Source organism: Mastacembelus armatus, chromosome 1 (assembly GCF_900324485.2).
Source record: "Mastacembelus armatus chromosome 1, fMasArm1.2, whole genome shotgun sequence".
In the NCBI taxonomy this organism is placed as follows: domain Eukaryota; kingdom Metazoa; phylum Chordata; class Actinopteri; order Synbranchiformes; family Mastacembelidae; genus Mastacembelus; species Mastacembelus armatus.
The window spans coordinates 5791615-5817123 of NC_046633.1; the positions used below are offsets into that span (position 1 = coordinate 5791615).

Genomic DNA, 25509 nt, shown 5'->3' on the forward strand with positions numbered 1-25509 from the left:
CACGTGAATATGTGCTGGATTCTAACATATCTTGTCTATGATGGTAAACTCTGAATATGTTAACTCTGGCTTCAGAGGATAATGAGGGACGTTTTTCTATATACAGAGAGAAATTTTATACACTGAACAGTCAACTATTGTGTAAAAAATTAAAACAATTTTAACTTCCCTGAGGTTTTCTCTGGTTTAATCACTTATACACATAAAGCCTTTTAATTAAATACCATTGTAGTGGGAATGTAAGTGGGAATTATATATTATATAATGTAAAGTAGGAATTTTATAGTATATATAGGTCAGAACCAGTGATAAAACCATCCCAATCAGTGTTTTATTGAAAATTAAAAGCTTTCACTTAAGCATATGTAAATTTCTATAAGAAGCATTTCATATAAAATGCCATGAGTTATAATGGTAACTGCGAACTGCGCTCCATTTTTAACTTTGTTTACATTTGGAAAATTAAATGCGCAACTCCAATCGCGCCGCCGGAACTATTGTGCTAGGAACCAAGTTAAATAGGGAGCGGGACTAGCATATAGGGGAACAGGAAGTTTACTATTATTTGCCTGAACAGTTGTATATAGGCTAATGTTTGTCGCTGTTTTATCGTTTGAGCTTCAAAAACGTCGAAATTTTACAAAATGGACTCAAAGGGACCGTCGCTTTATGCAGTACGTATATAATAATGTTACACTAACCGGTTGTTCAGTTAGCCTGGGAGCTAATTAGAGCTGCCTAATAAAAATAACGCTATTTACGATTTGATTTGTGTCCTGTGGTGAGAGTAATCTGTTTGAGGGGATCAGATTATCTTTAACCTGCTCTATCGCACACTATAGCTGAGTTTGTTTCCTGTTGTCTCCTGGTTTCTCAGCTGTTTCCTCTTTTCAGTGATATGTTGAGCTGCTGTGGTTGTGGTACAGACTGGTCATCAACAGTTTCTCTTTCTTGGTGTGTTTGAAGGTTTGGCGTCTCAAAACTAATAGAATGATACTGTGCATCTAACTTATCTGTAAATAATCATCTTTAACAGGTTCAGGCTAAGGCAGCTGATTAAATAATGGCAGAAGAGCAGTGGGTTATATTTGAGCACAGCTTTGTGTTTAACAGTAATAATGTGGTGTTGTTTTAGCAGGCAGGCACCTCCGTGGATTTGTCACGGAGCACAGAGGAAGACTCCTTGGTGGATGGACCGCTGATCTCTGCTGACGCCCTCCACTCGGCCATCAGGAGGGAATTTCAGACCGTACCAACACACTACCATGCCACCCTGCTGTCCCTACTGCATGTATGATACACAGCAGTCATGTCTCACTATAGTTGTGAGGACATTCATAGACATAATGCATCCCCTAGACCCTAATCTCAACCTGATTCTGACCCTAAGCCTAAAACCAAGTCTCAAAAAACACATTTGAAGTTGTGAGCACCAGCCAAAATGTCCTAACAAGGATGGTATCAAGAGTAAAACGTGTCCACACAACCATAGAAAGATGCACACACACGATGACTTTAATATTTTTACAAATTGTAATCCATTCACTCCAGTCAATTGACAGATAATTCATTTTCACTCATGTTGATAGTCTGATTAATGGTCTGAGTAATTTTTCACGCAAAAACGTATCAGCCTGGCCAGGCAGACTCACTCTTTTTCTATTCTATACAAAGAATTAGTCTGGAATCTCTTTGGTTTAGATTGAATTCCAGGGGGCAGCCAATGGACGGAGAATAAACCAATCAGAGAAACGGAGTACACAGCAAAAGCCAGTTGTAGACAGATTTGCCCGCCCCTTTGTATACCAACTACTGTTTGGCCCACATCATCTGAAGCCGGAGGAAAAGACTTGCTAAGGCAGGGGGTCCAGACCCACATTCTTTCACTAAGAAAGTGAGTGGATCTGGCTGGCCTGGCTAAAAACGTATGGCAGATGAACTGAAAATTTAACTTATCTGAATAATGCATCACATATAAATGGATTTGTCCAGTCTGACCTCTTAACAATGGATATCCACCTTCTTATTTTCTGTGTGATAATAGCCTTAGTTTGTACTGGTCTGAGCTAAGTGTCCCAGTGGATACATCTGTGTCACATCCATGACTCTCTTCTTCTTTTCAGGTTGTGTACGTGGTGTTGTCAGTGTGTGTGGCAGTGCTGTGTGTGTTAAAATTTGGCCAGGAGGAGATGTGTGCGAATGTTTTGGGTAACGTTCCAGGTGACAGTGTCATTGTGTTCGGGAAGGTATGTTTATGGGTGCTGGTGCAGTTGTTCACTTGGTGTGTGCAGCACCATCACACTCAGGCCAGAAGGAGAGGATACTTGAGGTTCTACAGACAGACTCAGGGACTGAAGCAAATGGCACTCACCATACACTCTACAGGTACGACTCCACACATGTTGTTAGGGAGAAGTGGGTACATCCCAATTCCCTTATTTAGTTGTTCCTCAATTCTTGCTCAACTCAGTTTTTTTTAGTTTTTCCATCTTGAAGTCCATCCCAAAGCCTTTATTTCTGCTGTTTTGGAGTTAGAGTTGAGGAGTGAGGACAGATCTCTGAGGATCTGTTAGTAAGGAAGCATGAGGCCATATTTTATGGAAGTCTTTTACTGGACAGACACAGCTCTTAATTGGAAATCTATTGGAGATTGGATGGTGCAGCTGAACAGATTGATATGCTACTACATCACCACATTTTAATACCAAAGTAGAGAGACAAAAAAAATAGCCAAAGACCCTTAAGTTTTGACTTTTTCTTTTCAGATTTATCATCTATTTTAAAAGTATTTGATTTATGTAAACTGTAGCTATTATCATTTCGATTTGAATATTATCATGAATAATGTACCCAGACAGATGTCTTTCAGCAATGTAAATCTTTATTCTCTATCTTTTCCATTTGAATACATTTCAGCCTGAAATGTGTTATGACATCAGTACAATACTCCTCATGTATATGTCTGTTTTCTCCATAAGGTGGCAGTAATGCTAAAGGGAAAATGTGTGTCTCTTTGCAGGGAATGTTATGCTGTTACTTGTTATGGCTGTGGGACTATCGCTGATTGTACGCACCTACATGCTGCTTAGCATCCTGGGGTTGGAGCTCTTGGTGGAAGTGCCATGCTTGCTCTATTACACAGGTAAACCGATATCAGCTATTTGGCTTCTAGAGTTGCAGTGGTTAGTTGATTAATCAATTAGTTGATGAACAGAAAAAAAACCAAAGTTAATTGATGGATCTATTTGAATCATTTTGTAAAAACTGTCTGGTTTTATCTCTTCAAATGTGAATATTTTTGGTTGCTTCACTCTGAAAATAGTAAACTCAATATATTTGGGTTTTGACTGCTTTTGGACAAAGCAAGACATTTAAACATGACAAGTTGAGCTTTGGGAAATTGGGATGTTGTTCATAGTTTTAACATTTTGTTGACCAACCCACTATTTGATTGATCAAGAAACTAATTCAACACGAAAGTATAAAAGGTGTCTTGTAACTGATAACAAAAAATGAAGACATATCAATCTTAAAATATCATTATGGAAACAAGACCAATAATAATCTAGTAAACTACAATGTGGCAGAAAATGTAAATACCCAGAGTAGAGAAAATAAGTTGGGACATGGAGGTTGATCAGTGGGATGTGACCCATGTGGTCTATAGTCAGTTTACATGTAAACAATAAGGTCTGTGTCTGTGTCTGTGTCTGTGTCTGTGTCTGTGTCTGTGTCTGTGTCTGTGTCTGTGTCTGTGTCTGTGTCTGTGTCTGTGTCTGTGTGTAAGCATTCATGCTCACTCAATTTTCCTGTGGAGTTTGGTAGCAATAATCAGTGGTGATATTTGGAGAGACACACCCAGCAGATTACATTACACATAAACACACACAAACCTACCCCCACTCTCTATCTTGGCACATTCGCATCACAATACCTGCCGTGCCCTTTTCAGACTTGACAGCATGACAATCAACCATTCAGCTCTCTGTCCTCCCTCCCTCACTGTGTCTCTGCGCTGATGTGGTCACTTTAAGCTTCGGATACAAACACCATACAGATTTTGTTGGATAATACTTAAATGTCTGCCACTGTTATCTTTCAGTCCAATGTTTAGATAGTTTTGTTAGCTGCACAACATCCAAACTATTACCGTTCAGTAATTTGTTTCATAGTTTGAGAGAAAACCAGCCTAAAATATTGCAAAGCATTGAAATCAATTTGCATAGTTTATTTGGAGTTCCCACCCACATATGACTGAGCAATAGATAAAATCACATTTAACCAGAACACTTCTTGCATTTTGTTCTTCCTTTGTAGAAATGCAGTTTAACATTTCAATTCATTGAAAAAAAAAAGTTTCCCAGAATTATAAGCTAATGCATGAGAAGTGATTTAATAAATCAAAACTTGGCATGTTCTGCCAGCACAAATGAGAAACAGCAGAAGCTATGGTGAAATGTAAATGGCTTGAACATGCTCTTTGCACATGCTTCTCTGGTGACAACTCACATGCTGAGAAGTTGGTCAGACTTTAGATGTCATGATACCAGTGGTTGGTGAACACCATTGTCAGCTGCTTTTCTCATGTTAGGGTAAAAAAAATACTTTAAACCCCTGTTTAACATTTACATGCACTAAACATTCAATAAAAGTTTATAACACCACGTGATGTAGCTGTAAGCAGATGTATGAACGTGTGTTTGTTGAATGTGTTTGCCAGCAATTCTGAACTTCTGACTTCTCATGAATACTGTATTTACAGTATTTTCTCTCCTACATTATTATTTATTGTGTGTGTTCTCTATGTTCATTGTAAGACATCCCCATCCCTTCACTTGGTCATTTCAGTTCATTTGATGTCCGTCACATTAGAGAGAATACAGAAAATGAGGGAGTGAGATGATTCTTGGTCGCTCTCGAGCTGGAGATGTAGGAGTTCACTGTCTAAACTACGTGGGAAGGAATGTTGTGTAACGAACCTGGCTATGTTTTTTTTTTTAAATGTAGACCACACATTTATTAATTGCAATTTATAATATTTTAAAAAGAGAACATGAAATGTAACACAGTGACAGTAAGTGTAATATTGTGCTTGTTGAGGCCAAATACAGTGGCCTACCAACTCCGTATGTAAAGGAAAACCTCTGTAAAGATGGTAAATCAGAGGATATTGATATTGAAGAATCTGTATTGAAAGGAAATCCATATTAAAGGTGTGTTTGGCAGCTGAAGGGCACAGATTGGAGATCGAGATACCAGAGAGACAAGGAGAGAAGATAAGACGCATTAGGATTTAAGTTAGCCAAAGGGTAGCCCTTAGCCCACTCCACCCAAACACAGGCAGACACACACACACACACACACACACACACATACATACATACAAACAAACACACACACACAGGCTCACACACATTGTCCCCGTGTTTACGGTGAGGGTGATCCAGTATATGTGTGTGTGTGTGTGTGTGTGTCTAAGGGGATGGGGGTATCTCAGTTTGCCCGTCGCATTCCTGCTCAGATCAGTGCAGTCAGGCATGACGCAAACTGAGCGACGCCTTTTTTTTTTTTTTTTTTTTTTTTTTTTTTTTTTAAGACACACTGATTAATGCAGAATCAAGGTGATGTAAGCGAGAATATAAAAAAGGAAGAAGAAACTGTTTTTAGATGAGACAGTGAAGGAGAAATGTAATGCCCACAGCTATGCAGTCCATACAGGAAGGCCTCGTTCAACTTCCCTTTGAAGTGCGTGCTGATTGTAAGTGCATGTGTGTGTGCCCGTGTGTGTTTCTTTGAGGTTTGCTGTATGTTTCTACCTCTCATTTTAACATGAATGCATTCTCCTCTATAGACCTCCATGCACATCAAAGCCATGCCTTGTCCTTCAAAGGCTTAACCTAGAATACATCTCTGCCTGGCCAGAACTTAGTGTTAGCACTGCAGGGTACAGGGGCAACACACATTGATACTACCCCTATCACACACAAGCCCAATCTGACATGTTTACAGTATGTTGAAACATTCATGTTACTGGTCATAAATACCTATTTGTTATTCACACTTGTGTTATAACTTGTCAGCTGCAAACCCTAATATCTCAACATAGCAGCACAATCACAGAAGCAAAACTCGAGATGTGCTGGATGTTTTGCCAGTGTTTGCAGTGGCTGCTGCAGAGTTGGTTACAAGCTGGAGACCTGGACAGTGAGTTCTTTACACAACCAGGCTGTGAAATTAGTTTTTGGTACAGAATGGAGGGGGGGGACACTGAGGCAGCAACAATCTGGTTTAACACTGTCAGATTCATTTTCTGGGCTTGTCGTTGAGGTTTTAGAAACATACACCTACACACACATACACATCTAAAGCTCCTACACATAACACACTTTTTTCCAGGAAACTCTCGGCTTGCATGATACTTTGAACTGGAAGGTGTTCACATTGCTTTTCTCCATTTTCTTGTATTTTCTCTGTTCAAAACTTAATATCATTCGACATAGTTGTTGGGATCCATTTCCTTCCAGCTATTTGATTTCAAACTAGGCAAAGCAAAGCCTGTCAGTCATTATATATGGGACCGGTAGCTCTTAGCGCCTCTGCTGCTTTGTTGTTATCACCTGGAAATGTGCAGTTGTAGATGAGTGATAGGAGCTTCTTAGAGCTGAGTAGACCTGAGTCTGAGCACTGTCTGTGCATCCGTGTGAGTGTGTGTGAGTTTCTAACAGGGAGGTGTGAAATGTGTCACTTCTTTTACACCGCTTCCATCATCCATCCATCCTGCTATCTGCCTGTTTTTGCCCCCTGCTGTAATACACTGAACTCCATACAAACATCACATCCTGACTGACCTTACCCTCAAATTTGACCCTTTTCTCTATGTGCACTGCTTCTTTGCACATTCACATTTTATTTATTTATACAACGTAACAGATTACTTTGGTAAATTAGGTTGAAACCAGAGTAAACAAACATTAGTCAGTCTTAGAAATGACTATGGCATGTACACGTTATTTAAAGCGTTTTAATTAAGTGACAAGGACACTACAAAGAACAATAATGACGTATGGAAGACAGGCTACAAAAATCACACAAAAACAAGAAAACTGAATCAGACCTTTCATATTCATAAACATGACAAAAACCATTACTTGGGAAAACAAGTGCAAATGCAGGCTCATCATCACTTTTTGTTCTTTTAACATCTGCTGGTTTTTCTTCACCAGTTCATTCCTCTGCCTCTTTGGAATGCTTTTCTCTCACACATACTTGCTTATTGTTGTTCTATTTACACACACACACACACACACACACAGAGATTCAGGGCCTCATCATGCAGGAATGTGCAGTATTTCTTTGGATTGTGTGTGAGTGTGGATGCTGAGATGCTGCACTGAAGCAAAGCAAAGATAGCACTCTTTATAACCTCCCTGACAATTTCCTCTGACTAATGACGATCGGCCTTATCAGCAGTCAGCCAGCTCCTCCCTTTGCTCTTTCTCACACACTCGCCTTGCATCCCCATACATGTCATGACCTTATCTCGATTCAAACAGCACCAACATCTCCCATATTTTAGCTCCTGCTTCTCATTCTGTTACTGTATCTTCCCCACCCACGCCTTGCTGCTAACCCCACCCCTTGTGTAAAGGTGTATGTTTAGGGTGTGAGAATTAGAGGTTTGAGTGCAGGATATGGCAGCCTATAAGGAGTAAGTGCAGGATATAACAGCCTAAGAGAGTTTAGAAGAGAGAGGGATAGAGAATCGTAAAAGAAAAACAAATGTGTGCTGTTTCTCATGTTGGTGATTAACATTTATAAGAAAGTGTCACTGCTCAATAATGTCTGTGTCTTTATCTGCAACCAACAGAGAATGATTTGTTTGTGTTTTTAGCCAAGGTGATACGGTTCAACAGGGAGCGAGCTGCACCAGACGTCAACAACGAAGACCATCTGCACACCTACAGTGTGACGAGTCTGCCGACTGAAACAGGCTTCAGGTACACTGATTTAGTTCATTCATACACACACTATAACCTTTTTCAGACTGTGTTCTGTAAATGTGCTGGTTTTATGTTGTCCCTATAAATGTCACTGATCTTCAGCTGCAGAATAATTTTGAAATCCATCGCTGCTGCTGCCTGTGAGAAAACTGACACCATTTTTCTTTCTTCATTTTATTATTTTCCACCTCACTTCTGTTCTGCAGACCATGGATTTGGTGTAATAGCCATTATTTCCAGGAGCCAGTGTACATGGGATTGAAACCAAATAAAATAGCCATAATGACAGAACATGCTACCCCGGGCAATGGTGTGCTTCATTGATATGCCTTTTGATAGCTTTTGAACAACAGTAAAGCTCTATGGCACCGAGGAAAAGGTTTCAGATTGAAGGCAGTAATACTTAAGATCAATTCACTGATGGTTTAATGTTTTTATGGGATTTAGGGACAACCCAGGAAGAATAAAGAACATTACCTGACCTATCCTTAAACAGATACATAAAGCAATAATTGTTTCAGACTCCAAATGTGAAAAGGGCCTATGTTCTGTTTTTCATGTGTCTCAGAGGAAGCTCCAGTCTGGAGGAGGTGGTGGAGAAGCAGGCCGACATGATAGAGTACCTGAAACAGCACAACACCTTATTGAGCAAGAGGCTGCTCAATCTCACCACTCAGCACTGACCACAGTCCAGCCTCCTCATCATGTGAGCCACCCACTAGAAGACAGGACTCTGGAGGAAGAGCGTGATCATTTTAACACTTTAAGAGATTATGGGGGTTTAAAAGAAAGGACTAAAGCTAAACTAAACAAAGGATAAAAGTCTGAAGTAAGTAAAGGCACCTGTATGCACAGACTAAGCGAGGACGGCTTGCATGCAAGGCATCCTCACCTAAGATGGCCAGATAACACAGGAGGAGGTGAGCTGAAAGTGGTGGACAGTTAAAGTGGCAAAGTGGGAGGAGGAGACCAGTCATGGGTCACAGATCAGAAGTGAGGAGTTTTTATCACTCTTCTACGACCCTAAGTGATGTGATCCATGTATGCTGCCGCTTGTGTTACTGTGAAAGAAACAGAGGAGCCAAAATAGTCTTAGGGATCATCTGCACTAAAGTGGAACTGAAAGGATGGACAAGTTATCACGTATCAGGGTCAGAAAGGAGATAGAGATCAACTAACGCTGTAAATTGTCTGTAAGTGCTATTTTATCTGTCTGAATGTGTGAGCAAATTCTTTATTTGGTGACAGTTGTTTTGTTCAGTCTATTTGTTATCAAGTTTCTAATAAATCTTTAATGTTCGCATATTTTTGTTTACTTCATATATGTTTGAAGCTTTCCCAGGGTGAGAAGAGAGTGAGTGCTTTTTCTAATGTTTTGTATTTTGACACTTGCTTATCTTGTATGATGTTGTTTTTAAGAGCCCAAACACAGCAGTATAAAATTAGGTGGTGCCTTTTTCCACCTAATCTTTTCTGCCTTAGATTTCAACATTCACGGGAGTATACATTAACGAAATATGGAGGTTGTCATTTGAGCCCTTAATGTTTGTTCCCCATTGTGATGCCTTTCTGCTCCGGCGGCCGTAACTCAACAGGGAGCACAGCTTTTATGACTTCTTTGCCATGTGACCTTTGTTGGATGTTATCCAAAGTACAGCAGGTATCAGGACTCCTGTTTTATTTTGGGTTTACTCGTGTAAAAATATACTGAAAGGACTCAAAATTTAAATGAAATCTGACCTAAAAACCTGGATTTTAACCCTAGTCACCATGTTGCTGTAGTCAGAATTTTGACATTTATTTAGATGTGTAGTCAAATTAGTTTAATAAACACACACAGATTCTAATGAAAACAGCACAGTACATTTATACATTTTTATTAAAAAGTTAAAAATGTAATTCAATAAACATTTGAAGTGCATACATGCATTATAAACAGTTTGGAAGAATACTATATGGATGCTGTTAATTGTAGCTGCAGTCAAATAAGATATTACCATATCTTTGGTAGCTTAGTCCTAAAATAATTAAAGATGTATTTTGTTTTAGCTGCCTCTCCCTTGTCTGTAGCTGTAAAAGCAGTATTGGCTTTTAAACTGAGAAGGGAAGGTACAACTGGAGGAATCCAGAGCTTTGGCCACCAAACCTCCATACAGGTAACTTTTCATGGTTTATATTTTCACTTTTGTTTGTTGGGAATGAAAAGTCAGTCATGCACAAGCTGAAGTTGCTCGTAGCTCTTCTGCAGTCTGTGTGTATCACCAGCTATACACAATAGTCTCTGAGTGGCCTTTTCATGCTCTCTGATCCCACCCCCCCCCCCCCCCCACCCCTCTCTTCACAGTCTTGGTACTGGGATCAATACAAGGTGTTTGTATCACACACTGCAGTTGCTTCATATTTTTCTCCTTAGGTCACCCTCACTCTTGGACTTCAACCTGTAATTGAAAAATAACACTTAATGTTCTGCTAAGAGATGCTTAAGGTAAAACAAAAACAGAGTACAGAAACATCAGTCTCTCTCTCTCCACATGCACTCTTCATGGCACTAAAGCCTTCTTCATCGCTGGTAAAAATTTATGTCTGAGCCCTTTCCCCCTGCCCTCCTGTTCTGCATGATTGCACACTTCTGCCACTAATCACAAACACCTCTTTAACTGCCACCTGCTAGTTCAACCTGGTTTTGCTCCATGCATAACACAGTTTGGGCAATTTCCTCCTTTTACATAGAAACAGATGTATGAGCGCAGGTCTGACCTTAGGGGAAGGGTACTCTGGAATGAAGAGGCAGGCAGCGTCTGTGTGGGCAGTGGTGCCTGTGGTATTTTCTCCTCAGGTTGAGGAAATCTGAAACAAAGAGAGGTTCAAATTATAATGTGTAAAATGAAGCCACTAGATAAGCAGATGTGTTAAAACATTTGTACCCTGATGGTTAGACTGCTGGCAGGTTTAGTACCTACATATCAAATGTGTTTTAATCAAGATTTATGTCTGCAGGTGGACCCCTGCATAACACCTGGCAGGGCTAATAACTCCCAAATAGAGTAGAGTCACCTTAGCCGTCATCTTTTACAATCAGCAGTTGCTATGTGAGGATGATTTTGAAACCAAGAAAGCCTAATTAGGGTCCAAGTTATCCTCTACTGACTGCAGAAAAGTCCATTTTTAGAGATTTTATTGTGGGGAGCCATTTACCAGCAGCAGGGTGACACCCTTCTAATAAACTGGGACACACTGACCTAACACATGATTATTTTTAAACGTCCCTAATAAATCCACTTTGACTCTCACAGTTCACAGATTGCCAGCCAAGCCCAGGAAGAGATAAACTGCCAGATGACTTTATGACCCCCCAGCTCTCCCCCTGAGTGACTCTGAAAGAAGCTGCTCCCCACGCCTGAAGGTAGGATTCTTTACACTTGGCACTGCTATACTCCATGTCATGTTAATAAAGCTCCAGTATTTGCATGGCGTTTTAACACCGTGATTAACAAAAGCGCGCCGGAGTGCCTTCCAGGTGGAGACAATGGGACTCTCTGGGGTCGCTGTGCGATCCCCCGACGGCGATCTGATCCCGACCCCTCCCTTCACCCTCTCCTCCCCACCGTCACATGAACCTAATCACGACCGCACACCCAAAGCCGCATCCTCCTAACAGCTGTTTGTCTCCGCCGCAAGGCCGAGAAGCAAATTTGTGCAAAAAGTGCACCTGCTACAACAGAAAAGAAAAAAAAAAAAGTTGTAACGCTAGTTGGAAAGACCAGTGGTAAACACAGCTGTTATTTATTTCAGGCTAAAAGTTGTGCTGGTGCTGCATTCAAACCACGTTGGCAAAATGGCAACTTGCATTATTCCGTGGTATTAAATTGAGGTGCTAACCACACTTTGTCATGTTACACAATTTATTCGTGTATCAAGATGTAAACATCTCCATTACGTCCCAATTTTTAGGTTACATAGTTATTTCACTGACACGTGCAAATGTGATTTAATATCAATGTTAACGATTTTATCGATTTCTACGACAACACGTGAATGCAGCATATAACTAGCACGGAGAGCAGCGCAGCTAGCATTAGCTGAAATAACTGTTGCTATGGTTACCTGCATTTAACTTATTTAATCCATCGAGAGCACGGAACTAATGTAACGGTTGAGTGAGCGTAACCCGGTCCGTTTAACGGCCAACAAACCATTCAAGGAAGCTGGACGGTTTTTTGGACGCTTCTCACCTGACTACGGGCAGAAATAGGCGCAGTAACAAAATGTACCTTTTAAAGTTGGAAGTAGGTTTTGACGGTTTTTAAAGCTCGGTCTGTTTTACCAATGAGAGTTAAGCTAATTCATTTAGCGAAAAAAAGCACAGTTGCTGTGGTTACTTGCGCAGTAATTTAGCTATAGTTAACGCTGTTTATTAACGGTATTTTGGATGCTTACCTGGTCTGGAAGATGAGGTTGGAGCCATAATTGCTGCAAGCAGCAGGAGCAGGTAGAGCAGGTTGAAGATCTTCATGGTTGGGCTGCAGTCAGCTTTTGAAGATCTTAGTTAATGATAGTTAATCTTCCAAAAATCTAGAGAGTCTCTCTGGCTCTGATCTGGACTGATGATGGTGTGGTTCAGTTCTGTGTTTTTTCTCCTCTCTTTCAGTCCAGAAGACTCACCACGGGGAGAATCCAGTACAGAGAAAGTACCTCTTTTCTCAGGGTAATCAGTAGGTCCCTGAGGAATGTGAGTGTCCAGAGTGTTTGTGTGTCCAGTGAGAGTGTGATTGTCTCTGTGTCTGAGAGCAAAGTGACAAAGGTGCTTCTCCCCCCATCTCCTTTATACAGCCTTTTTAGAGGGGGGGGGGGGTATGGTGGTGGTGGTTGTTTGGGGGAGCGATAACTCCCACAACAGCCCCCACCTCTACCCCTGACACACACACTCTCTTTGGCACACACACTTAAGCATTGCACATATTGACCCCACATGTAGAGGGTAATTCAAGTGACAGGAAGAAGCCTCCTCTCTGGGCTACAACTGCTCCTTGAATGCATACTACTGTGCATGCTATAGTTTGTGAATGCAGTGTGTGAATGTGTATGAGTATGTGCATGTGTGTATGTTTAAAGAGAGTGGAAGTAACAGGCAGGGTTGATTTATCATTTATATCAGCAAAGATTCACGAAGCTCTAGTTGAAAGTACCAATTCCTTCAAGAACCAGATGCCTCCTTCAGTCGTCCCCTGCCCCCGCGCTAAAGGGGACGCACACATCTGGGCCTTTTGGGTGGTGTTGGTGGAGGGGGTGTTTGAACTGGGTATTTCAGGTCAGGGGATCTGCTTGAATGAAATCTAGAGATACACTGGACTAATGATAGCTTGACTGTCTGGGCCTCTGTCTGTCTCAGTCTGTGTCCATATTTTTATTTTGTGGTTGTTTAGTTGCTACAATTTCTCATTATTTGAATCAAAAACCTCTTGAGATTCTGTGTGTTTCTAACAAGATGTCCTTAATGCAGGTATTGTTGCAAATATTGTTTAGTGCAAATGCCATCTTTCTGAATGTTCAGTAGAAGCCTATATAAACTTTTTAGTTTAGTTGGTTGGTTAACTTTTTACTTTATGTAGGGTTTTGTACTGAAAAGTGTCTGTATTATTAAGTATTGGAGAAAATGTATTTTTTAATCACTAATCATGTGGTGTGTTATACCTGTTACTTCGGTGTAGAACCTAAGTTGTTGCATGGCTTCTGGTTGTGTTTCAATATTTGAAAACATTTGCCTTTTCTTAAAGATAGAAAGCAGGTTTATATTTTTTTAAAACATGGTATATGCACTATGTCCTATTGAAACCTGCCCTACTTCTCATCCAGTTTGTCACTGGTGGTGTACCAGGGGATTTTCATACAGCAGGTAACTCACTTCACTTGGCATTAGCTCTGTGGTTGCCAGTGGGTTTGCAAACTGTGGGGACTCATTAGCGTGTCTGCTTACGGCCGTCTCTGTGGACTGAGACTCTCCATTCAGCACCCAGCTAATGAATTAACACATTAAGATGAAATGTCAGCCATTACATGTGAATGAGGATTAGAGAAGCAGCAGGACACTAATGGACCGCAGGGCTCAAAATAGTCACAGAGACTTTGAACAAGCATCTGGACCTTCAGCTCTCTTTAGTCCTGAAACATAGAAAAAGGGGGCTCAGTTTGAGGGATTTTTTTGTGGTATGTGTGTTTTTATTTGTCAATGTCATTACGTATTTAGAAATGTTGCCTTTATTGCTTTATGGTGTTTGCAAAAATGTTGCTTGAAATGACAGAAATTCCTCATGGATTTGGGTAATATACTAACTCTCACGGACACACATCTTCATCCTGGTGCAAACACTTAGGTATGTAGTTTGTGGCTTTGGCGAGTTGCATTTTGCATATCAGCTGCCATTGTCTTTTAAAAAACTTTTATTTTCCCTATTTGAATATGCTAATTTGGTCTCAATTGTCATTCAGAGCCACCTGGTGTCCACTGCCCACTAACTGCTGCCAAATCTAAGTTTCTCTCTTTTGGTCCTTTTTTTTTTTCTGTCCATCAGAACAGAAAGAAGTGAATCTTGTTGAATCTCGTGAATCTCTCCCCACCAGGTTTTCTGTGTGACTGATTAGAGCATGTTGTAATATTTGCTCTTCCTGGGGATTATACGTCTTTACAGGGATTACCCAGCCTGCTCAAACACTCCCCTACAAGAGAGGTGCACACACACATACACTCTGGGTAACCTCTCATTAAACTGCTTTGGTACTTTGGTACCTGCTTGGCAGGGCTACATATCATAGATCACCCTTGTTCTACTATTTTCCAGAGTCCAATGTGACTCAGATGTGTTGTTCTCTTCCATCAGAAGTCCAAGGCCCAAATATGATGAGTGTCCAATTATATAAAACATACAGCAGCTGAAGCTGAAACTAGAAATGTTTGGTATTTTTCTTAATGAATTGCTTAAATTTTGAATTTGTCATCAAAATGACTGACAAAATTCCTGCACTTGGTAAATAATTCTAGGCTATATTACCCCTTCTGGTTTTCATTGATACTTTGGCAGGTATTACTGCAATTCAATATGGCTTCTAACCATTCTACCCACATTAGGTTTTGCCAAGTATTGCCAAGTAAGTCTCTTCAATCTTGACAACTGGTAATACATTTCTTTCTATGTGGAATTAAAGGCTTATATTTAATTTGGTGAACCCTGCAGAAACATTAATCAAGCTACAGAAAACATCACTGTAAAGTGTTTTAGATATTGATTATTTAAAAGGCCTTAACACAAGATTCACATTAGGGTTGGACAATATGATGATGTACAGTGGTATGAAAAAGTGTTGCCCCCCTTCCTGATTTTTTATCTTTGTGCATGTCAGTCATTATTAAGGGAAAACAAAATCCAAAACTACATGACCCTGTGTGAAAAAGTTTTTGCCTCTAGCCACACCCAGGCCTGATTACTGCCACACCTGTTCGCAATCAAGAAATCACTTAAATAGGACCTGCCTAACAAAGTGAAGTAGACCAAAAGATCCTCAAAAGCTAGACATCATGCCAAGATCCAAAGAAATTCAAAAACAAATGAGAAAGAAAGTAATTGAGATCTATCAGTCTGGAAAAGGTTATAAAGCCATTTCTAAAACTTTGGGACTGCAGCGAATCACAGTGAGAGCCATTATCAAATAGCAAAAACATGGAACAGTGGAGAACCACGATAAGAAAGAGAGTGGGCAAAAATGGTCTGCATGGCAGAGTTCCAAGACAAAAAGTGCTGCTGAGCATAAAGAACATAAAGGCTCGTCTCAGTTTTGCTAGAAAACATCTTGATGATCCCCAAGACTTTTGGGAAAATACTCTCTGGACTGATGAGACAAAAGTTGAACTTTTTGGAAGGTGTGTGTCCCATTACGTCTGACTTAAAAGTAACACCGCATTTCAGAAAAAGAACATCATACCAACAGTAAAATATGGTGGTGGTAGTGTGATGGTCTGGGGCTGTTTTGCTGCTTCAGGACCTGGAAGACTAGCTGTGATAAATGGAACCATGAATTCTGCTGTCTACCAAAAAATCCTGAAGGAGAATGTCCGGCCATCTGTTTGTGACCTCAAGCTGAAGCAAATTTGGGTTCTGCAGCAGGACAATGATCCAAAACACACCAGCAAGTCCACCTCTGAATGGCTGAAGAAAAACAAAATGAAGACTTTGGAGTGGCCTAGTCAAAGTTCTGACCTGAATCCGATTGTGATGGTGTGACATGACCTTAAAAAGGCAGTTCATGGTTGAAAACCCTCCAATGTGGCTGAATTACAATTCTGCAAAGATGAGTGGGCCAAATTTCCTCCACAGTGCTGGAACAGACTCATTGCAAGTTATTGCTGCTAAGGGTGGCCCGACCAGTTATTAGGTTTAGTGGGCAAACACTTTTTCACACAGGGCCATGTAGTTTTGGATTTTGTTTTCCCTTAATAATAATAAAAACCTTCATTTAAAAACTGCATGATGTGTTTGTTATCTTTGACTAATATTTAAATGTGTTTGATGATCTGAAACAAACTGTGACAAACATGCAAAAAATAAAAAATCAGGAAGGAGTCAACACTTTTTCACACCACTGTATACCTTGAGACACTATATTTATATACTATCAGAGATGACAGTGTAACATTTATAGTCTGTCAATTTTCCCTTTAATACCCCTGGTTATTGTAGACCTTTGTTGGCAGTGGAACCACTGTAATATTGGAATAGTATACTTCAGTACATGGAGTTTGTTCCAAGGCCAGGAATTCAAACATTAAATTGTTTCTTTTGTTGTACAAGTAAATTGGATATCTTTGTGTAAAAGCAAGTATTCTGAATTGGTCATGGAAACAGCATGTATGGAAACATCTGCATTTGTTTAAGTTTTCCTTTAATTTGCCCTTATTTTTTTTTAAAGGTTTGTTTTTGTTGCTAAGTTGGATCATCGTGTAGTAATGTTGCTGTATTATTAGATGCCTATAGCTCTACTTAGGGAACTAAACCTCATGTTGTATTGACTGTATGCAGTCATTCAGGTAGAGTGAGTAGGAGAGATCTTATGTGCCGTGCTGTCTGAAATTTCAAGGGTGTAGTCTGTGTGTGTACGAGTGTTAATTGTGATCTAATGTGTCAGTTCGTTGTCCATCGTTAGAGTGATAGTGGGTCTGTTGTCATGCCAAATGTCATCAGTGTTAATGAGGGGTGCCGCCAACCACAGCCTAATTACTCTTAAGACTATTTATCTCAAAGTGCCCAATACAGATCCCAATGGATGCATATACACATGAACACTAGTGAACACCCAATACACACACAAATGGTATGGACCATCAAGATGCAACCTGGGACAAAGCATAAGTTAGCCAGGTGTTTTTTTTGTTTGTTTGTTTTTGTTTTTCTCCTTCTTCTGCAGTTTAGAGAAGAAAATGCTCCCACGACAGTCGATTAACTTCATCTTTTTCTAGAGCTCCTCCTCCCCTCTCTGTCAGCAACTAGACGGCTGACTGTGGAGGAGTGACGAAAGGCTCAGGGGTCAAGGGGCAAACTCAAAAGACAGCAGCCTCTAATACCCCATGATGTCACCCCACAGGGGCTTCGGGGGCCAAAAGTCACTTGGTTTGTTAAATCTTAACCCAGACACAGTGGCTTCTCTGGACACACAAGCCTTGTTTTGGTCTTTTTGGGGGTTTTTTTGCGCTGCTATTGGGATCTGTCTGGTTCAATTGGCCATACATATTTGTAGGTACCAAAGATACTTAAGGAAATTAAGTAAAAAGAAGCTTGAGTTTTGTCTTAATTAACTTAGTCTCCATATTTAAGTGTCAGTATCAGTGACATTAAAGCAGTATTGAGGTAAAACTTGATGAATCTTGTAGATAAGACTAAAGAGCAAACACTTCACTTATACTTACTGTATATAGAAACTGTCAATTATAGTCTCAACATTTTAGTGTTTTATGAACAGTTTGTTTTTAATTGAACAAATAAGTCATTACTTTCTTTATACCACAAAAGTCATCTCTTTCACAATCCAGTAATTCAGTGGAAAAATGTCCCAAGCATATTGCTCCATGTTGGTCATGAAAAGTGAAAAACTTATCACAACTAAGTCCAGTATGTAAATTAATAAGGATAACTTTACAGGTTCCCTGATACCTTTAAAGGTTAGGGGAACAAAATCTTTTACTACAACCTACGAAAGAAAGATAATAGTAATTCCCTTTGAAATGTAACAGAGTTGAAGTATAAAAAAAAAAGGTAAAATTGAATTACCCAAGTGAAGTACATCACATTTGTACTTGAGTATGACTTCAGTAACACAGTATTTTATTTAGTCATTTATTACCCAACAGCAAATTACATTACTTATCATATGCAGTACACCAGATACAGGCAATGGAACACATATACCAAAAGGAAAAAAAAAGAAAATGTATATATTATTCTAAAACGTTATTATGCTAATACATAAATAATGAAACACTGACTTTCCACATTTGTGAAAGATGTTACTGATGTTGCAGGTTCTTGGACTGATCTGATATTATATCAAATCTTTATATCATGCAATTAGCTGATTCAGCTCAAGTATAGTATCACGAAAACATTATGTATCAGAGGATACTCATTCACTCTGGCACTGGCAGTAATTATCTGGAAAGTGCATTTCATTGTCTGTGCAAATACAAACTCCAAGTCATACAAAGTTCCTCTCCCCTCATATAACATCTTTCCATTTGTCACATTTTAAGGTGATGTAAAGATAAAACACACAAGAGGAACGTAAGGGGACATTTAAGACAAATGAGGAGCATCCTCATTATCAACTTTGTCCCAACATTATGTGCCATAATGGTATGCTCTAATTGAATGTTTTAGCTTTTTAAGTCATTGTGTGTTCTTATTTGTGAGAACTTCACAGTACGAAGAATCCTGGCTTTACTTTATGGCTTCCGTCCAGCTTGCTTGGTGATTACTCTCTGCTTCATGTTAAATGGTCGTGACTTCCTTGCTTCATAGACACCTTTTTCTGAAAGAGAAGTCTTATGCAGTATGGAACTGATATTTATCTGTTTGTATCTGATAACAGCGGAGGTTTGGTACCTGGCATGGCTCCAGGTGGTTGGATGCAGATTGACGCCAGACTGAAGAGGGAGAAGATGACGAAAGCAATAATGATGAAGGTCAGCTCAAAGCCGGAAAATGGCAGTTCCATCTATAGAATTACATAACACAAAGCATTCAAAACACACCATTACATAATGTATTTCACATTAAGATACCTTAGAACATTATGCTTGGAAAAACAGTATTACCTTTAGTTATGTTAATATTAATATACTAATATAATAATATTATTAAATAGGCCTAGTTGAGGTGAGGTTAATAATTGTTTGATCGTACTTGCACCAAATACAGTATTTCAAATGATTGTTTACATGCACATTATCCATGGACTAAAACAATAATGCAATATTATGCTATTTTAATCACTTAATTAGTAGTATTCTCACAGCCATACTGTTTTACAGCTTAAGTTGTAGTACCTCGTCTTTTCCATCAGAGGGCAGTTTAATCTTATGATTTGGGGAACCTTCCTTCAATGAATTAATGTTTCATTTTCAGCAGAATTTTATGATCAAACCTCCTCTAAACTCTAAATGTAACTTTGGCCAATAGTGGCTCAGCTGCTTAACTTTAACTAAAACTGTACTTTATTAATCTTAACAATTAAGTAATCAGAGTATGAAATGCCAATGCTAAAAACATGTATAAAACTTCTATATATGCTATATAGAACATAACTAAAATTATAAAGAGACTGAATAAATAGGTGATCATTTAACTGCTCGCCCGTTTGAAATAATATATCCACAGGCATTGTTTGTGCTATGTTACCACTGGGTGGCTGCATTAATCATAAAAGCAAACACAGGTCACCGATGACTCATTTCTAGCCACCGTAGAGCTAATCATTCTCCCTTCTTCCTGTGAGGTCAGACAAAAACTGACTCATGTCTCATTCCTGCAGCATAATTTGAGAGCTCAAGTTAAACCTGTCAGCACACCTTTTGCGCCTATCCTAGATTTGAAAACTACATTTTGTCAGCAACAACTTTAATTCGATACAGATTTTCTTCTTGAGTAAATCCAACAGTTACAACAAGAAAAGTAGAGGTATGTTTTAATTATTTGAGACTTACCAGTAGAAGGACCACAGAAAAATGTTTTCCATCTGTTGATTCAAATGGTCGGATTTTGGTGTATGTTCACATACACAGTCTCTCAACAGGAAAAGAAATTGGAAAAGAGGCTTTTACTTTTATTTGTTTTGTTTTACAGTGTGCCATCTAGACTAGTCCTTGTCTTATCCTGAACACACGTAACACTGGATCCTTTAAGAAGATACACAGACACACCCACCATTTAAGTCACAGTTTAGACTTTGTTCTGGTTACAGTTAACACACTCATATAGACACAGTTGCCAAGACTGTGGCCAACACACCCCTATAAGGCACCAAAAACAAAGCAAGAGTTCACTGTTTCCTGCAGTAGTTTTTCAGTCTTTGTCATGAACCTCATCTGGAGTCACACGATCAGCTCCTCACTTTGGGGTCGTGTTTTGGTCTCTGATGGAGAGGAAATATTAATAAAACTGTCACTTTTGTTTCACTTTTGCATACAGGCATTCATAGCAGACAAGGGAGAATTGCTTGATTGTGCATTTTGTTATATTATGTAGAGGCTCATCGATAAAACACAACATTTAAAAAAAAAAAAATCTTAGTTTACAGGTCTCCTTACTAACATTTTCTGAAACTTTCATTTGCATGCAGAGCCAGCTCCATTTGGTGAAGAAAGTCAAATGTATTTAACACATAAGAGCTACTAAGTGGACCCTGAAAGGCAGCTAGCAGGAGCAAACTGATATCCCGTAATACAGCAATCCAGAAAACAAAAGAAAATGAACATGAACTCATTTGAAAAATAATCTAAAAGAACTGTAGAAGTAACACAGTGAAAACCAGAATAACCAGATAACAAGCAAGATGACTTAGAAAACAAATGTACATTTTTAAAAGTTGTATTATGAAATATAGGTAAATATATATGCTGTAAGATCTTTGGTGATTTAATTCCAGTACTTTCAGCACAAATCAGTCCTGTAAACACAGTATGGTTTCTTATGCTACACAATTTTGTAGATGTACCTATGCCATATTACTGGTCACAAGATCAAAAATGAACCTCCATGCAAAAATAAAAAAATCTCTAATATCACCCTTGTTTTTCCTAAAATTGAAAATAACAGCATTCACAAATTATTAACAATAACAACATCAATTTAAGTAACATGTTTTGGGCCAGAAGCACAATTCACTGCCCAAAACTAAAAATAATGTACCAAGAAATTAAAAATGTACAAGAAATACAAAATCAGTAACATGAAGGAAATTCAGCAGCAATATTACACTCAAATGATTTGTAAAGAAGCTATGACAGGACAGCAGCATAACAAAAACATGAAGACAAGACCATGCTAAACATTTGTGGTGACATGACAGTACACTAACATGCTCTACAAACCTGGGTTTTAAGGGCCAGCCTAGTGAGCATAGTGGTTCTGATGTATACTGTATCATATATACTGAAATCGTTCTCTTCTGTGTGTGCTTACCTTTATCTACTGTCAGAGGAGCATTGCAAAAAATGTTGCCTTTATGAAACTGATATCAGATTATTGTTGCCACTGTCACAGAAATTTAAATTTCACTCCTCTACAAGTTTTAATTACAGTTCATGTTTTGTTGATTGCATTACTGGATATTATGAGATTTTCCAGATATTTTGGAAATCAAAGATGAAATTGTCAGTTGACAGTTTATAGATACAAATAAAGCACATAATGTTCAGTTTTTGACACTATTAGAGAAGTACTGATTTAACTTTACATCCTCCAACATACTATTAGAGAATTATCGCTTCAACTTTACATCCTCCAACATACTATTAGAGAATTATCGCTTCAACTTTACATCCTCCAACATACTATTAGAGAAGTATTGCTTCAACTTTACATCCTCCAAAATGGTCATACTTTGTGGTGCTAATGAACTGCATTATACATTCTCACATATACTTTACCCACATTGGTCTCAATAAAACTGTACCTCGCACTTTATAAACCAGATGCCAAAACTGCTTTTTTTGTGACTCTCGTCTTGCTGTAACTGCATTAACAGGTATTGTATGTCTCTATCATGTAGCCCTTTCTAAAAAAAAATTTTTAAAAATGACAGAGTCCATTGGCAGCTTAATAGGTGCATCTTACTAAAATTAATGCAGTCTTTTACAAGTTCCATGGAGGCTGTAGACTTATTGCCTTACCAAGACAATGAATCAATACTTCTCTCTAAAAGTTTCATTAAAACGGACCATTATAATCTTCATGAATATAGGCCTTATTGCAATACTGTGGTAGACTGCAGTAGTTTTAACAAGGTATACCTAAAAACTAAACATTTTCTGTTTCATGTTTCTGTTTTCTGCCCCATTAGAAACTTGTTGGAACGTGTCAGGCTAATCATGTAATACAAACTGGATTAATATTATATATGCAAAGTACACAGTGTAAAAGCTACACTACTTTTAATCAAATGGGGTAAACAGAAAGTGTCTCTAAAAGGAATTAAAGGACATCATCACATTTTTGTTATGTATGTGCGTGTGTTTGCAGCCATACCATTCGAGTGTATGCATTCCTCATTGAGCATCCCAGTAAGTGTGAAGAGTGCAAAAACCAGGAGAGAGAACATGATCACCGACACCTCCAGCTCAGTAATTGGAGAAGCCATCTATGTAGCCTGCTGTCACAGCCGTGTGTCAACAGTCAATTATTCATCTGCAAAACCAACTGCATTTTGGCAAAGGTGACATCCTCTCTCATGACACACTGTATACAAGTTACAGTTGGATACTTACCTGAGGTGTGTTTGTTACAGGATGTTGACCATTTCACAGCATTCATGGCACATAATGCACATACTCTCTTTCTCTGTTTTGTCTTTCTCTCTCTCTCTCTCTCTCTTTCTCTCTCTCCCTCTCTCTCACTGTCTCTGACAAAGTTTAGAAAAGCACAGTTGCAAGAACTACAAAGAGTTGTCTTACACATCCCTCTCAAGTTCAAGTGAGATCATATTATACCTAATTATTAATGGACCTGTGCCTCTCAATGTCCGTGTATGTGTTTAAAGGTAGAAATGCCCATGTAATAGGATTGTATTTTTTCAAGATGTATTACTTTAAGCTATAGTAATTGCTACAACTGTTAGTGTGGATTCACACATTCACATATGGTTTTCAAACTGAAACTGTGTGTGGTGGTGGGGGGGCTGGTTTTCGTTCTTCTTTCTTTTTTTTAAGGAGATGTCGTGTGCTAGTTTTTTTGTTGCAGTGGAAAAAAATCATTTTCTTCTGAAACCCACTACTCATATTTCTTTGAACTCCACATTTCCAATACAGCAGTACAATATGTGTGTGAGAAAAGTCCGTGGGTTGTATATCTGGAACACTTACTTGACCACTTCTCCTCTCAGCAGTGCTTGGTGAAAACAGGGCTGTTGCTACTGTTAACATGCTGTGGAGTGTTATCAGCCCCTTGCAAAGAATCAGAAAACAGAGGTCTGTTGAAGAGAGGACTAATGGGAAAACAGCCTGGGGGCATGATCAGCCAGGCAGACAGAAGATCGGTTTCAGCCAAAGTTCAGGAGGATGATCGTCAAAGTGAACAGACAAAATAGAATAAAACAAACTCAACTTAAATAGAGTTTTAAACACACTGATGTGTACCTTCCCCAATTTGGGTGTTTTGTCATAAAAGATATTGTAGAAATTCTGAAGCCTACAAATGCAACCTTTTAGATAATACTACCTATAATAAAATTATATAGAATATTTTATATAAGATATATCAGATAGGTTTTATATAACAAAATTACTTTCACATGCTAACCCTAACCTTCTATTGAGACAGTCTTAATAAATGTTAACTGATTGCAACTATGCAGCTGCCCGACAATTCAATTAAAAAAACATTTGGGCCTTGATGCAAAACATGTAGGGACATTCAGTATATATTATTTAATAAAATACAGTGACTTTTTTGAAGTTTAAACTCTTCAACTTTAACAGCACTCTTCTGTAATAAAAAATTATCATAAAACAGGTCATTTTTTTTTGTAAATTCCAAATTTACAAAATCTCTGTGGCTAATCCAATAAAACTAAATTGCCCTTTCACTTCACTTCATTATTCAGTTTTACTTTTGTTAATGTTTTGTTAAGCGAGTTCCTGTTTTGGGAGAGGTTTTTATATTACTTCCACCAATAAGTAGCAACAAACAACCATTTTGAGTCAATATAAAAGCTATAATTTAAGAACTGTTATTTTGAAAAACTCACTTAACCTTCACACCTGTATATCTTATGGTGCTGACCATTTCCAGAGTTGAACACGTCTGTTATTGACTCTCTAATAACAATAACATATGCATCCAGTGTTCAAAAAATGCCTAAATAATGAAATGAAGGAACCTCGGATGAAGTATATTTATAAAACCAAACAAGGATCACATGGCACAGCAGTTACAGTGATTAGCACAGTTGCCTCACAGCAAGAATGTTCCAGGTTTGAATCCTTTTCAATCCTGGGGCCTTTCTGTGTGGAGTTTCCATGTTCTCCCTGTGTCTGAGTGGCTCCAGGTTCTCCAGCTTCCTCCCACGATCCAAAAACATACATCCAGCATGTACCCCACCTTTCGCCCAACGCCAGCTGGGATTGGATTGGAGGGCTGAAGGCACATTGCTTGTTTGTAAGCACCTTGTATGTAATTTACAACTTTAATTACCTCAGTCAGCTGCTGCTTTTTAGAGATCACACAAAGTCACCTATTTTCTAGTTATATCAATCATAATCCTGACCGGAGACAACATGAAATAGGATTACACCTGCCCTGCCTACACACCCCTACAAGCACATTCAATGAGGAGGCACTAATATGGTTGTGTATGATTTGTGTCTTGGTCACTTCATGGCTAATCAAACTAGTGATGTGCCTTCAATCCTTTAACATGACAAAAGAAATCAGGTGACTTAACATCTATCAGCACATTGTCACCAGGGAGTTCCTGAACAACTGAGCAGTGTATGTCTGTGTGAGTGCTGTCCATGTGCACAAGTTGTGTAAGCTTATTACCAGCACCTCTGCTCAGAGGAGGAGATTGAGGTTAGTCTAAGCCCTAATCCTTGTATACCGCATGCTTGTTACCCAGCAAGCACTACAAAATCCTGACCCTGCCTGACTGAGAAAGACACACAAACGCGTCACTGCATTTTCTCTGCCTCCTTGCTTACTGTTCTGCTCATCTCCACTCGTCCTCTCTCCATCTCTCTCAGCAGGAGGTCAGA

General features: G+C 39.0%; 2 protein-coding genes and 1 long non-coding RNA gene across 4 annotated transcripts; 1 reads left to right on the forward strand and 2 right to left on the reverse strand.

The window, feature by feature from the left end:
- Positions 1–541: 541 nt before the first annotated feature.
- On the forward strand, positions 542–9305 carry tmem192 (transmembrane protein 192). Of its 2 annotated transcripts, none has more exons than XM_026304279.1 (6): positions 542–674; positions 1136–1291; positions 2124–2385; positions 3020–3142; positions 7892–7997; positions 8569–9305. In XM_026304279.1, exons 1-6 carry the CDS (start codon positions 645–647, stop codon positions 8681–8683), a joined length of 792 nt encoding a protein of 263 aa, XP_026160064.1. In that variant the 5' UTR covers positions 542–644; the 3' UTR covers positions 8684–9305. The 2 variants fall into 2 exon arrangements, with proteins under 2 accessions (XP_026160064.1, XP_026160065.1); XM_026304280.1 differs by having other exon boundaries at positions 543–674; positions 1139–1291.
- Positions 9306–10329: 1024 nt separating this feature from the next.
- apela (apelin receptor early endogenous ligand) lies at positions 10330–12996 on the reverse strand. The gene is made up of 3 exons (XM_026304073.1): positions 12438–12996; positions 10758–10847; positions 10330–10438 (listed from the first exon to the last, which is right to left on the reverse strand). Exons 1-2 carry the CDS (start codon positions 12511–12513, stop codon positions 10759–10761), a joined length of 165 nt encoding a protein of 54 aa, XP_026159858.1. The 5' UTR covers positions 12514–12996; the 3' UTR covers positions 10330–10438; position 10758.
- Positions 12997–18972: 5976 nt separating this feature from the next.
- LOC113128457 (uncharacterized) lies at positions 18973–23067 on the reverse strand. The gene is made up of 5 exons (XR_003295516.1): positions 23026–23067; positions 22787–22945; positions 20245–20672; positions 19145–19185; positions 18973–19070 (listed from the first exon to the last, which is right to left on the reverse strand). It is a non-coding gene; the product is annotated as an uncharacterized LOC113128457 (long non-coding RNA).
- Between the last annotated feature and the right edge of the window lie 2442 nt (positions 23068–25509).